The 14,173-nt window shown below is 56.0% G+C and overlaps 1 protein-coding gene across 1 annotated transcript in view; it reads right to left on the bottom strand.

The window, feature by feature from the left end:
- CHST8 (carbohydrate sulfotransferase 8) overlaps positions 1-11,693 on the bottom strand; it is a 65,502-nt gene extending 53,809 nt beyond the window's left edge. Inside the window, exon 1 of the mRNA XM_045796237.2 lies at positions 11,494-11,693. Coding sequence (XP_045652193.1) covers positions 11,494-11,623 — 130 coding nt within the window. The 5' untranslated portion in view covers positions 11,624-11,693. The remainder of the gene's footprint in view (positions 1-11,493) is intronic.
- Positions 11,694-14,173: the final 2,480 nt, after the last annotated feature.

The raw sequence follows: 14,173 nt of genomic DNA, 5'->3' as shown, positions 1-14,173 counted from the left end.
GTGACTACCACAGACAGTATCCTAGGCGGGGAAGAAAGGCCAGTGTAGCCAACCTTGCCATCACTATAGGAAACGGGATCTCCATTTTAACCCAAGCCTGCCCCACAGGGGGCTCAGAGTCCACTCCCAGCCGTTTGGTGAAAGGGCTCACCCTTGCAGGAAGGATCCAGAAATGATCCTTCTTTTATTCACAGCAACCAAAGCAACCAAAGCTTGCTGGGGCCAGTGGTGCAAGTATTTGCCTATGAGCAACTATGTGTGAAGGAAGGAAGGTTTCCTTTGTGTGGCTCCCCAGACCCTTACTCCCGGCCCTTGGCTCCCCCACACCTCTGCTGACCACTCACCTTCTGGGCCCCCCAGGCCCCATGCTGAAATCACGAGAGTTACCTGGCGGGGCTCCTGGCCTCCTGAACCAGACAAGGGCCCCTTGGGACTCCAGAAGGCCACTGTTGGCCCGTGGGCACCTCGAGAGGCTCTGCCTTGACTCACTTGGGGTCTGGCTTGACGCAAGTCCTGCCAGGGCTGGAAAGAGTTCACGAGTCCCCTCCCCACCAGGGAGACCCACCACCTCTCTGTCCTGGGGGATGGGGGCTGCCCAAGGAGGGCCGGAGGGGGCAGTTCTCAGCCTGAGGGAGGTTTGGGATATGGGACAAACCCTCTCCTTGCTATCCATCCAACCGATAGGAGGTACCCGTGTGAACTGTAGTCCAACTCTCAAAAATTTGAGCTGCCACTTAAAAATCAGGAGAATTCACAGAAGTACATTACAGATCCCTAGCTTCTTTGGAAAACAATAAATAAAAGGGAGGGTCTAGACGTTCTGCGTCCACATTGCACAGAACTCTTGGCTGGAGCTGAGTGATGGCTCAAGCCTGTCTGCTTCCCTCCTCCTTCCCCCACCTGGTTCCCTATGGTCTCCCCGCCCTGGACACATTTTCTGATGGACCTGGTGACCCCACACAATTTTCACTGACATCCCTCCTCTTCCCTTTCCCTCCCCATTTCCCTCCTTCTGGGACAGGCCAGACCCTGAGGGCAAAGGTCGAATGCATTCACAAATGCTTGTAGCCTTCTCCTTCCCAGGATGAAACACATCTGGATACACAACCAAAACGTGGAGAAAGGTTCACAGACCACCCCTCAGTCCAATCCAGGTTGGGAACCACCTGGCCTGAGAGTCGCTTGGCCAGGGACTGGACCCTTGACCGGGTTTTGGCACAACCAACCTGGGGGAAAAGGGGAACTTGGATGGGGGCTAGTCTACAAATAGTCTTCAGAACCTCTTGGGAGGGCTGGAAATGCCACTGCCAGGCCTCAAGGCTGGGTGAGAAGCAGCCCTCAACTTTCTGTCTGGACCCCAGGCCATGAGAATGGGAAGACCCCGGGTGCTTCTTACCCCTCTGTTAGGGGCAGTGGCTGTGCTGGCAAGGGGGCGGGGCTCCCAAGCAGCAGCTATTGGGGGGCAATAGACTCCATTGCAGCTGGGCTATTTTTCCCATATAAGTAAAACGTTTTAAATGAAAGAACTGTCCACTGAGTTTTACCATGATTTAAGATAAAACTGCCGAGTCACACATCCCAGAAATAAGCTTTACAATGAGAACACCAGCAGATAGGTAATGGTGAGCTTCTGGCTTAGATGGGGTCCGCCTGAGCTCCTAATTTCCTGCAAATATTTCAGGAGGGAGAAGACACATACTGACCCTCAAGCCACAAGAACGGTGTCACCATCAACAGGAGGGGACAGCGGGTGGGGTCCTGGTGAGAGCCCCACCAAGGCCTGACCCAAGGCCTGTGGGCCTCAGCCCACCCCCAGGGCACCCCTGATGGGCTCACTGCACCGTGGACCTGCATCGGCCTTCAGAACCAACTCTCCAGCGCTGCTGTTGTCATAACTACCACCATGACCTTTTCAGGGTTTAAAAAACCAAGAACCGTCCGGTGGCCATGGAGAAAGACAGCAACCATAGCAACAGCCCTGTCCTCGGACCATCTTCTGGCACAGAACCATTTCTCTGCTGCCCACATTAGCAACTTAGGCCTTCAGGAAGGTCCGAGGGTCCTCCATAAGCACACGTTAGGACCCCACACTGGCAGTGAACACAGCATTCTGATTCACTGTGTGCCCTGAGCTCCCCCTCTCCCGCCACAGAGCAGAAGTGGCTGAGGGGGAGGTAAGCCAGGCAGAGGGGCACACCCCTCCAAGCCCTGTGCCACTTCGGGACTGGAGTTCTGCTCTGCCCTCCCGCCCCTGCTGGCAGATCTCCTGAGTTGAGTGGGGGCCTTGGCTCTGATGTCGGTGACCCCCCAATAAGATGCCTGGGCGGTGAATGGGGTTTGGGGTGGGGCAGGGGTGGGGTCCACGCTGGGGGAGAGGAAGCTCAGTCCTGGGAGTAAGCCCTCCCCAACCCCCGAGCCTAAGTCCTCCTGGGACTCATGGTGGCCAAGGGGCAGTCACAGCGTCCCAGACTGGATGTGATTTGAGGGGCATCTCACAAACAGGTCTTGAGCCCCTCCTTCTCCTCCCTGGGTCCCTCCAGTTCATTTTGGGCCAGGCAGAATGGGAAAGGGGACACCCCAAACCTGAGCCCCTCTCTGGGCCTGCCAAGCCGTGACTCACATCACGGGTGAACAGAGCCCGATTCATTCCCAAGTAAGGGGCCCAGGGGAACAGTAGGCCGCCATGGCCACACAACCTGAAACCGGGGCTTCCGGGAGCCGGCGAGGGCCCCACTCAGCCCCCCGCCCAGGCCCGGACACAATAGGAGACCCAGTTGTCCAACTGGCCTGTAATTTCAGAAGGTGGCTTTGTGTGGGCTTTACTTAGCCAAGCTGCCAGACGAGCCTGGGGCCTGGGGTCAGCATGTCCGGCTGCCGCTGGCTGTCGGCAAGAAATGCACTTTGAGGAAATAGCAGAAAAACATCAGAACGTACAAGAAACGCAGACCATGACATCTACCAGTAGCAACAGGCAAGGAGGGCAGGGTGAACCAAGGAGGGGCTTTGCAATCAGGCCAATCCGGGTTCGAGTCCTGGCTCGGGCCACCCTGGACACAAGACTTGGGGCCACCAACTGACCCTCTCTGGAGTCCAAGCTGAAGACAATCGTGCCTGCCTCCCAGTGTGGAGGAAAAAGGGAAGGGCCGGGGTCGGTGCCAGACGCCAAGGAACGTGACTCTCACGACGTGTCACGCACACTGAAGCTTAATTACACCGTCTCGTTTAAAGAATTATCATCGTACACGCGCGTGGGGCTCTGTGGCTTTCTGAGCCATGTTCGTCCAGGACTCGGTTAGATCCACGCAGTGACCCCGTCTCCTATTTTTATCATTTCCCTTTAGTTTCTTTCTTTCTTTTTTTTTTTCAAAGATTTTATTTATTCATTTGACAGAGAGACAGGCAGCCGGCAAGAGAGGGAACACAAGCAGGGGGAGTGGGAGAGGAAGAAGCAGGCTCCCAGCGGAGGAGCCTGACGTGGGGCTCCATCCCAGAACGCTGGGATCACACCCTGAGCCGAAGGCAGACGCTTATCGACTGAGCCATCCAGGTGCCCCTCCCTTTAGTTTCTTTAAAACTGAAGTCCTGCTCTTATTGGATCTGGTGCCCCAGTGTTCCCTTCTGCTCTCCTTTTGAATTTCCCCCACCCCTAGGAACCTTTAGCATAACAATTCTGGGACCATTTTCTATTAATATCAATTTCCAGATTACGGCGATATGATGTCTGTTTCCTAATTTAATTAGGTGATTCCTGTTATTAGTTCCTACATGTTCATTATTTTTCATTTAGCATATTTTAACGGACAAAAGGAAAGTGATATTCTGGCTGGAGACCCCCGGGGCATCTTCTGCAGGGATGGGGGGAACGTTTGAGGCCCGAATCAGAGAAGCAGATGCTGGGGAGCTGCGGGCCAGCGGTACCACTAGGAACGGGCCAGTCGCAGTGAGAGAGGGTGGGGACAGGGAAACAGGCCCACAAGGTCTTCCAGGGAGGGCAGCAGTGAGGGTCCTTCATGAACCCCACTTCCAAAAGCAGACTCCAGACAAGGCTCCAAAGCCAGCACCCCAGGGCCCACCAAATCAGTGGGCTCCAGGTACCCATGCTTGAGGGCTGAGTGTTCTGACACCGACCCCCTTTCCAGCACCTTTTGGCTGACTACCATGTGGGGGACCCAAGTCTGTCCCCCTCCATCAGTATTGCCCTCCGCACTTGCCGGGGGCACCCTTGACACCCTTGTAGAGTCTAAGTCAACACTCCTTTAGAATTACACAGAACACAATGTGAATGGTGCCCCCAAAATATGCAGCCTCTGCCTCAGTGCGCCCACCCTGTCGAGGCGGCCCCAGCCATCATGCCCCTGGGCCTCTGGCCATGTGGGTCTCCAATCCTGCCATTGTTGAGGCCACGGGTTTCCCTCTCTTTGCCGGCACAGTGATGACTGCCCACCCCGTGGCCCCAGAAGGAACCCCACAGAGCTGCCCTGGAGATTACAAGGATAAAGGGGGGCCAAGAAGCCCCAAGGGCCACACTTGCATGGAGCAGCATTGCAAGGATCCTGACACACGGCCTTGACTTTGAGCCCGGTACATTCTGTGACGAGGAGAGGGCTCTCCAAAGACTCGTAGGGAGCACAGTGGGTGGTTTTACCTAGAGTAGAATTTTCTCTGCTGTGGTCACAGAAAAGCGAGGTGCGGGAGGGTGAGGCGGCCCACGCGAGCCCTCGGCGCCGTTTGGTGAGCGAGTTTGAACACGCTGCAGGTGCGTTGTTCAGAAACACAGGGTTCTGAGAGTCCCAGCCCTGCTGATTTCGCAATGATATATTGCCAGCTACTTAACAGGATGGATCACTGCAATTACGTGTCACTTCTGATATTCACAGTCACAACAAGGATGTGTCAGCTTCGCAAGGTTTGTAGAAAATATATATGGTGCTCTGCAATGCTGGTGGAAAATGGTTTCAGGAAACAGACTCAAGAGGGTTCCAATAAAACCCACCTGCCCGGGGAACGCAGATGGCTGCATGGAAACTGGGGCAGGAGGGGGGCTGGCTGCCTTGCCCGGAAGGAGTCTCTCCCCCCGCAGGCTGTCCCTCCCCCGGGGCCAGCGGGGGTAGAGGAGGGACAGCCACCCCACCTCTGGCTACTCCGTCAACCTCCCACGGGGGAGCTGCTGACAGCCCCTCGGCAGTCCCTCCTGCGGCCTCGGCCCACCAGGCACCTCTGGCCTGGCAGTGTTCTCAGGGCTCCAAGTGGACATCCCTGGCAAAGAGTTGCTGTAGAAACAAGACACACGAGCCAAGTGTAGGCTCAGCACTGGTGCGGGCAGGGCTGTGTCCCTGGTAACCATGGGACCGAGAGTGAGGGCCATGCTTTTTCCAGCCAACACATCCCTGCCTCCAGGGCACAAAAGCAGGAGCCCCCAGGTTGGTGGGGCCCCTGGGCAGTGGAATTGTGGCTCTGTCGATTTCTAGCTGTGAGACACTAGGCAAGATGCTTGGGGCACGCGCTCTGGAGAGAGGCCCGAGGCTCCAAGAGAGTCTCACCCCAATCTACTTCACGGCTTCCACGCTAGGTCGGCACCTGGTCACCTCCTGCGTGCTACGGAAGACAAACAAGCCACCCACAGCCCCCCTCCTCCAGGCAGCCCTCCTGGCTCCTCCAGCCACAACTCTGCCCTTGGGTGTAGGAGGCAGAAGAAGTGAGTATGCGGCCTGAGAGCAGAGAGGCAGGTGGAGGAGGGGAGGAGAGCTTGTTCCTGCAGCCTGTGAGTCTGGAGTCCCAGGTGGAGGACTTACCGAGCAGCTCTGCCCACCTCCAGCCCCCTCCCCCAAGCCGCTCCCCATCTGGTGCGTCTGCCACCGTGAGTGGTACGTCCGACCCAGTCTGCCAGGGCCGGCCAGAGTCACCCTGACCCGAGACAGCAGCCCTCCTCACCCTCATCATTGTCCCACCATGTGGTTGCCGACTCTCCCCCGACCCCCTGGATCCACCCTCTCTGGTCTCTGTGCCCCACACTCCCATCCTCCCCGCTGGGTTCCTCGTGCTCTTGTCCCCTCCTCTGCTCCTGCCCACAGCTCCAGACATGAGCTTTCTAATGGCTATCCCCACCTCAGGACCCTGGGAGCTCCCCTTGGTCTGGAGCGAAGGCTCGCTCCTCTGAAATGCTCCAAGGAAGGGCTTGTGGGTCTGCAGTGCGAGTCTAGACCCACAGGTCGCACTCTGGTCCCTAATCCACTGGGAGTTCCTCCCATGCCAAACCCCCGCACACCTCCAAGGCTTGATCCAGGCTCTCTCTGCCCTGGCTCTGCTCTGAGGCCAGGGCAGGCAACAGGGAGCATCACGGTGGTTAGGAGGGGAGCAGGTGTATGGCAATAGCCTGCTGCCCAAGGACAGATCCCAGCTCTGAAACCCTAAGCTGTGTGGTCTTGGGCACGGCTCTTAACCTCTCTTGTCTCAGTAGTCTCATCTGTCAGATGGTGTAATAGCGTTTAAATCATGGCGGTTTGAAAGGACTCAGTGTGAAGTGCCTGGCACAGTGCCCAGCACGCAGCGAGTAACGCACTGAGAACAGTGCTGCCGTGGGCCCACCCAACGGCTGCTCAGCTCTTCATCTCTAAATGGGAATAATGAGTTATTAGCAGAATTATATGTACCGGGGTGCCTGGGTGGTGCAGTCGTTTAAGTGTCCGACTCTTGATTTTGGCTCCGGTCGTGATCTCAGGGTTGTGAGATCGAGCCCCGTGTCGGGCTCCATGCTCAGTGGGGAGTCTGCTTCTCTAACTCTCCCTCTTCCTCTGCCCCTCCCTCCGCTCACGCTCTCTCTGTCTCTCAAATAAATAAATCTCTAAAAAACAAAACAAAAAACACAAACAAAAAAGAATTATATGTATTAAAACATGTAAAGGGCTTGGCACAGGATCTGACACGTGGCAAAGGCCTGATCAGTGTTTGTAATCACCACCATCCTTGGATGCCTTTGTGCTGTGGAAGGAATGCCCCGGGCAGATTGTTGCAGACCAGGAAGGGACCAGGGGCTGTCCAGTCCCTTTGTCTCCACTAGGGGCCCCTGAGCACGAACCCCTGTTGGCACTGTGGCTGCCTCTGTCCTCGACACTCCAGCATCAGCCCCATCCCCAGCTCCACCAGCCACAACTCCATGGCTTCAGGAAAGCCACACGCTTACTTCTCTGAAACATGGGGTGGCCCCGCTTTAAGGAAACTCACTCTAGAAACCAAAAATCAAAAAAAAAAAAAAAAAAAAGGAAAGAAGGAAAGAAAAAAGAACTATTTATACTGTGTTCGCAACAGAATCTATATCATAAGGTCATGGTTTTTTATTTGCCAATGAATAAACCAATCAATCCACCATCACATTGGCTGCATGGGTCACTAACAACGACTCACCTCGCCCCATTAAAACAAAATCCATCCCACTTAAAAGAATGAAGGAGGAGTGATAAACTCAGAACACTGCATCATGCAGCCCTGAATGAATGGATGCAGCCAGGTGCCTCATCAGTGGCTAACTGGCATCGCACAAGAAAGCCAGGAAGATGTGCGCCTCCTGATGGAAGAACGGAGGATCACATGTGCATTCTTGCCCCCCAAAAAGAAAAGAGGAGCACCTGGGTGGCCCAGTTGGTTAAGCGTCTGCTTTGGCTCAGGTCATGATCCTGGGGTCCTGGGATAGAGCCCCACGTCAGGCTCCCTGCTCGGCGGGGAGTCTGCTTCTCCTTTTTCCTCTGCCTCCCCACCCCAGGCATGTGCACACACGCACATGTGTTCTCTCTCTCTAATAAATAAAATCTTAAAAAAAAGAAAAGAAAAGAAAAAAACTCGCAAACCTTGTCTGATCAAGCTACTAGATTTACTTAATTTACAAGAAATACGAAAAGCAGAAAACAACGTTGAAATATACTGAACACACCCAATCGACAAAAACCCCAACAGTGAGAAACTCAGCAGGACCTGGGACCCAGTTTCCCCCAATAAATAGCAAGAGAAAAAAAAAGATGAGGAGAGAATCTCACAGATTGAACGAGACTTAAAAGACTCAACCACCAACTGCAATGTGTGGGCTTGATCTAGATCCTGGATAAAACAAAGTGGAAATAAGGGTACCGATAATATTTGTGATTCAGCTAGAAATTGGAACACTGGATATTGGATGATATTAAAGAATCGTGGGATGTTTTAAAAAAAAGAATTCTTATCTCTTAAATTGAGCAATACATTGTAATATTTATGGCTGAATTGATACGTTATCTGGTCTGTGCTTCAAAAGTCAGAAGGAGGGAGGTGCCAGCGGCTGTGGGTGGGGCAGGCCTGACCCTGAGGGAGCCTGCTGGTGCCGGGTGCCTGGAGTCACTGCGTTCTGCTCATCTCCTCTGTGTGTGTTCCAAACCCTCCGTAATAAAAAATTCATAAACAAAGGCCACTCATAAAATTTCAGTTTGCCCAGTCACACGTCTGGAACTCTGTCTTCCACATCCCCAGGGCCAGCAGGCTAGGATGTGTTATTCCTGATTCTGGCCTGTTCCCTGTGTCTTCCACTTAGAGGAGGGGCAAGCCTAGTCCCTTGAGTCAAGGAGTGAGTTGCCTGAGGCCTCAGGGTCTGGCAATATTGGAGACCGGAAAATAATCAGAGAGGTAACTTCTCTGATACACACTACATACCAAAATCTCATCTTAGGTGAAAGACAGGTTAACCAGCAGCTATTCACATTTCAAACGGTTTGACTGATTTAAAATATAGCAAACATTTTCTAAAAATGGCTTGATTTAAAAAAGTTGGCAAGCCCATAAGACTCCATATGATGCACGAGTCAGGTGAGGTTTGCTGACTGGTCCCGGAGAGGTTTGCATGCTGTTACCACCTAATAACTGCATGGGAGAAATCCGAGCAACACCCTGACCCTGAGGGACCACAGGCAACTGAAGGCTCCTTCTCCTACTCTCAGGCTGGTTTCTGGACCTTCCCCTGCCCACCCTCCCCCTCCCACCTTGGTCAACGCCACCGACGGTGGCTCCCAGACACTGCGTTCCCAGGGAAGTTGCCGGCACTGTGAAAGCCAGAGCAGGCTGTGTGGAATTTCCTCTCCAGGCGGCATCCCCAATGGCCTTACCCAATCTGGATGACAGGGCAGCCTCCTGACTTTGTACCTCCCACCAGCAGAACTCCACAGGGAGAAGGCTTGTCCAGGCCCTTGGGGCCACCCACCCATGCAACTGGATACATACACTTTGTAAGCACTGGTTTCCAACAGATAAATGTAATCAAGGTTTATATGCTCAGAGAAGCCAACAGGATGGGATTGTTTCACTTGAAAGATCAGAAGAAAATTGTAACTAATGTTGTGGAAAATTACTTTGATATTGCTTTCTTGGTACCGAATCACAATTAGGCTGCTGTGAGAAGTACAGGGAAAGAATAAATGAATAGTAACAAATCAACACAAACCGCCTGTGTCAGGAACACTTTGCTCAGGGAAAGTAACATAAGCATTACTTAAAGTTTTATGACTGTGTTTGATGTGATTTACGTAGAACGTCAAGGTTGCCCATCCCCGGCCACGTGGCGAAGGTGGTCCGGCTCCATTTACAGCCAGAAGAACACGGCCCAAGCTCCAAGCGTCCTCCTCACATGGGTCAGCCAAGCCCACGCCGTCCCCAGGTCAGGGGAACAGGAGCCTAAGCTTCGTGTCATCCTCCACGCCCTGCTGAGCCTCGGAGCTCCTTCCCCAGCTCCCCGCTCCACCCTGGAAATCCCAGCCTCCTGTGGGGTCTGGCCCTACTGGGAATGGAAAAGATCCACATGCGCTGGGCAGCTGTGCAGAGGCGCATGCGCGGGCCAGCTATGCAGGGGTGCGTGCGCAGGAGCAGCTGGCTGGAGCGAGGGGCAGGAAGACACGATGCGCAAGCGCTCTGCTTTGCCGGCTGACTGCGGTCTGGCCACCAGACCCCAACTCTCCCCAGGTATATAGCATCTGTCTCTGCAGGGTACCACGGATGGGCACGTGGCCCCTGCCCAGACGGACGCCACACACACTCACGCCTTCTCTCCCAGGCTCATCCCACAGAATGCAGACCCTGGACACAAGGACCCTCTGCCCATGCGTGCGCCAAGCCGCACACACACCAAAACGGGCACCAAAGATCCACGGGTCACCCCATGGATACACCATTCACCCCAAGCCGTATTTAAGGGCCCTTGTTCGGGACAACTGCGCGGGGCGGGGGAGGGGGGGGGATCAGCCCGCCTGACAGCCCTGCCCTACAGGGCCAGCTTCTGCTGGCATAGGGCCACCGACCACTCTAAAGCGCACGTGAGGCTGTGAAGTCCCCACAGAGGAGCCAGCCACTTCTGACATTCACCACCCCTGAGGGCCTGGCCCAGGAGTGAGTCAGTACCAGTGACTCACCTGCTGTCTCCTGGGGACCCACCACCTTGGCTGCTTCTTGCTAATTCTTGATGCAAGAATGAACTCATCGGCCTTCCCGCCCAGGGCCTCTGGTAGCAGCTGCCAGGCCCAGGGGCCCCGTTCTAGCCTCCTGATGCGCTTTCTGACTTTCTACCTGATGCCTACGGGCCTTCAGGCTGTGCGTAGGATGGCTGAGCCAGCCAGAGCTGAGGGTGGGGCTAGAGAGGGGGCTGCAGGCCCGAGTACCCGGGGCCCCCTCCCTGAGGGCCAGGTGCCCTATGCTGGGCCCTGCTCTTCTGTAAGATGGTTCAGGAATCTCTCTGCCTAAACCCACAGCCTCTACTCCTCCATATTGTCTGTGTCCTGGAGCACAGGGGTGTGTTCACAGACTTCCCTGCTAAAGGCCCCCAGGCCCACTGCTGAGAGATGAGCGGGGGCTGTGTTTCAGCAGCAGACACCTTGCCGGAGCTCCCCCTCTCCATATTCTGCCTGAGGCTCCAGAATCATCCTTCCCGCTTTCCCCACGCTGGATCCCACCTGTCCTCAGCAGATCTCTGCAAGTCAAGAAGGGCGCTCCCTCCATGGCTCACAAGGGACACGTGGGATGCAGGCAGCAGGAGGGGGCCAGTAGGAGCAAGCTCAGCTTCGCAGAGGCAGGAAGCACCTTGACCCTCTCTGCCCAGGCCAGAGGACCTGGATTCAAGGGGTCCCAGGGCTGGCAGAGAAGCAGAGTCCCATGTGGGGCATGGGCTCAAGAAGAAGCCATTCCCTCTCTGATGTCCCAGACCATGTGGGAGAGGCCCCAAGAGGTAACAGAATCCTCTATAAACCTCAGTTTCACCAAAGGCAACAAGTGGATGAGAGCCTGGCTATCATTTCAAGAGGAGGGCGCGGGCCAGAGACTACAGGCTAGAGGTCAGAGGCCAGAGGCTGATGCCCGCCAGCAGGGGGCCAGGCTCCCTCCTCTGCCTGCCAGGACTCTTGGTAGACTTGGCCCCAGGGCAGCCACGGAGGCCTGCCTTTCCGACAGGAAAGCTGGGGCAAGCGGGTAGCAGGGCCGAGCGCAGGGGCTCACCTGGCAGCTGCCGAGGGGCGAGCTCCGTGGGGTCCTGCAGGCCGATGAAGAGGAGGAGGCCTGCGGCTCCGAACAGCAGGATGGATGAGAACATGCAGGCCAGCCGCATGGTTCCGGCTCGCAGGGTCATCCGGGGTTTGCTCCGGGGTCACCTCTCGGGTGTGGGAGGTGCGTTCTTCCCTCATCATCCACACCAAGCGTCCATCAGGCCACGGTCTACGGGGCAGATGGGGAGAAAGAGGATCCATCACCAAGGCACACAACATCCTGTGTGGTCTGAGGCCCCAGTCCCTGGCTGGGACCAAGCATAATCCCCGATCCGTCCATCCTTTAGAACTTACTCAGGTATGTCCCTTCCACCTTTCCAAGCCCAAGGAGGCTGAGGGAAGTCTAGTCACCACCTGTGGCTGGGACACCAGCTTCCCAGCAGGGGCTCCTATATTGGCACCCCCAGAGACCCACAGCCAGTAACAGCCCCTGCACTGTCCAGGTTCTCCGAGCTTCCAGAAGAACTGGTGTGCGCCCTATAGAGGGCCTAGGTACCGGCCTAGCAATTTGCGTCCTTGTCCCTTACAACTGGCCTGGTGGACAGAGAAGCTCTTAGATCTCTCTGCCCTGGCTCCTCTCTGCAGGATGTTGGGGACAAGTGTCTCCACAGAGCAAGATGCTTTGGGAAGGAGCCTCCTAGGCCCAGGGGCTACCAGGGACAGAGACTCCCCCATCTGAGCTTCCTCTCACCACCAGAGCTGTGTCTCCCTAACAGATGGGTGGGCTAGCGGAATAGAGACCCCACTGGTTAGTCAGCTGTGTCAGGGGGGAATTGAAGCTCTGGCCAGATCACAACTAGTCCCACTCTTGAGGCCCTTGGGACTGGAGCTGGGACTGCATTTGACAGCTCCCCGGCTCAGAGGCTGGTGACAGCATCTCTTGTGTTCCTGCGGATGGACGCCTGTTGCTCTGGTCACTGCCGACCCAGAGCATGCCCAGGTGACTTGCCCCTCACCCTGGGTCCTCTTGAAGGGCAGAGCAAGAAATGCCAAATACCAACAAGTGACTCCAACTGGGCCAGGCTGTGGGCCAAGATGGGGGCACCCGAGGCCATCCACTCATAGGAAGGATGTAAGTTCCTGCAGTGGGGTGAGGATGGGTGGAGTGGGACAGGTGCTCAAGTGGGATCTGCACAGGAGGCCGTGCTAGACGGGCAGGGATTCCAGGACTCCCCCTTTTAGAGGAGGGCCGCTCTGTCCCCTTGCCTTCAGCCACTCCTGCTAGTCCAGGTGCAGAAATACCGCCCTCTCTCGACCCAAAAAGCCCTGCAGGAGTTTCCCCAGCCCTGACACAGGGCAGCTTAGAGGGAGGCTGAGGCCAGGTGGGCAGCTTCCAGCAGCCTCTGAGATCACAGGTGGGTGGCTGGGACCCCAGACCAGATGTGCTGCTTGGCACAAGGACATTTCCCTGCCTGGAGTCTCCTTGGGCACAGCGCTTTGGTCAGGGAACCCATTCCTGACCAGGCACCCAGGCGCTGGGGGAGGAAGCCCCAGCCACCGTCCCTCTGTGTCCTCATGCTCCTGGGGGGCACGAGGAAGGAAGTGGTAAGAGGAGTCCTTCCCTCCCCAGCCCAGACAAAAATTCCCAAGGTCTAGACTGTTCTCAGCAAAGCTCTGGGGCTGAAGAGTGGTAAATTGCAGGTTTGGGTTTCTCCCCTCTGCAGTCTCTGTAATTATGTTTTCACTCAGTTAACTTTAATTAACCTGCCCCGGGCCTCTCTGCATGGAACACGCTCGAGCGCTGGGCTCTCTGGGCTGTGCTGAGCAGGTGGTTCCCACGACCTCCCAGCTTTTCTGTTCGGGAGGCAGCACTGAGCAGGGCTGTTTTGTCTCTGGAACTGGCTCAGTTTGCCATTGGCCCCGACCTCACTGCAACGGCCCCTGCCCCAGAGAAAGATGGCTGCTCCTGCCATCGCCAGGGACACCCCTGCACGGAGCTTGCAGGGGGTAAAAATAAGCAGCTGCATGTCCCCAAAGGCTCAGACCCTGAAGTCCCTCATGGGACCCTGTGGCTTCTCCCTCCGTGGCTGCCTGGGATTGGACTGTCCTGGGGGCCTGGCTCATTGTCCTGCAAAGACACACACGCAGCGGTGCAGGCCCTGGGCCCCACTGAAGGACAAGGTCACTCTCAACAGCCCTTCCTTTTATGATGACAGGCACTGTGTGGAGGGGTCGCCCGGGCCAGCCTTGAGGTCTGGGGGAAGGACGGGGGACGGGGGCGGAGGCCCTCTGTCCCAAAGCAGTTGGCTTAACCCCCGGGAGTTAACCCCCACGGAAAGGAGTCAGAAGAGTGGGAAGTGTGTCACACACACACGGATTCGGCAGGGACAAGACCCTCAGGGAGCAGGGGAGGCAGCTCAGGGCCCTTCCAGAGCAGATACACAGGCTCTAACACGGATACACACGTATGCACACACGGCACACACACACCATTGACAGTCCCCAGCAAGGCCCCAAGCCGTAAAGAAAGTGCCACAAAGCCCTGATACATGGGCTGCCTGCAGCCGCACCAGCCTCCTGGGTCAGGGAGGGATCTGACCTAGGGTGAGGGAAAGAGAGAGGAAGGAGGGGAAAGAGAGCAGCAAGTTTATGGCTAGGGTACACCGCTGCTCAGTAAAACAGGTAATAAAGTG

The sequence above is a fragment of the Ursus americanus genome, chromosome 21 (assembly GCF_024610735.1).
Source record: "Ursus americanus isolate L20-20 chromosome 21, mUrsAme1.1.p, whole genome shotgun sequence".
NCBI lineage: Eukaryota > Metazoa > Chordata > Mammalia > Carnivora > Ursidae > Ursus > Ursus americanus.
The sequence above is the reverse complement of the archived record's forward strand: the minus strand, read 5'-3'. Positions and strand labels throughout refer to the sequence as shown.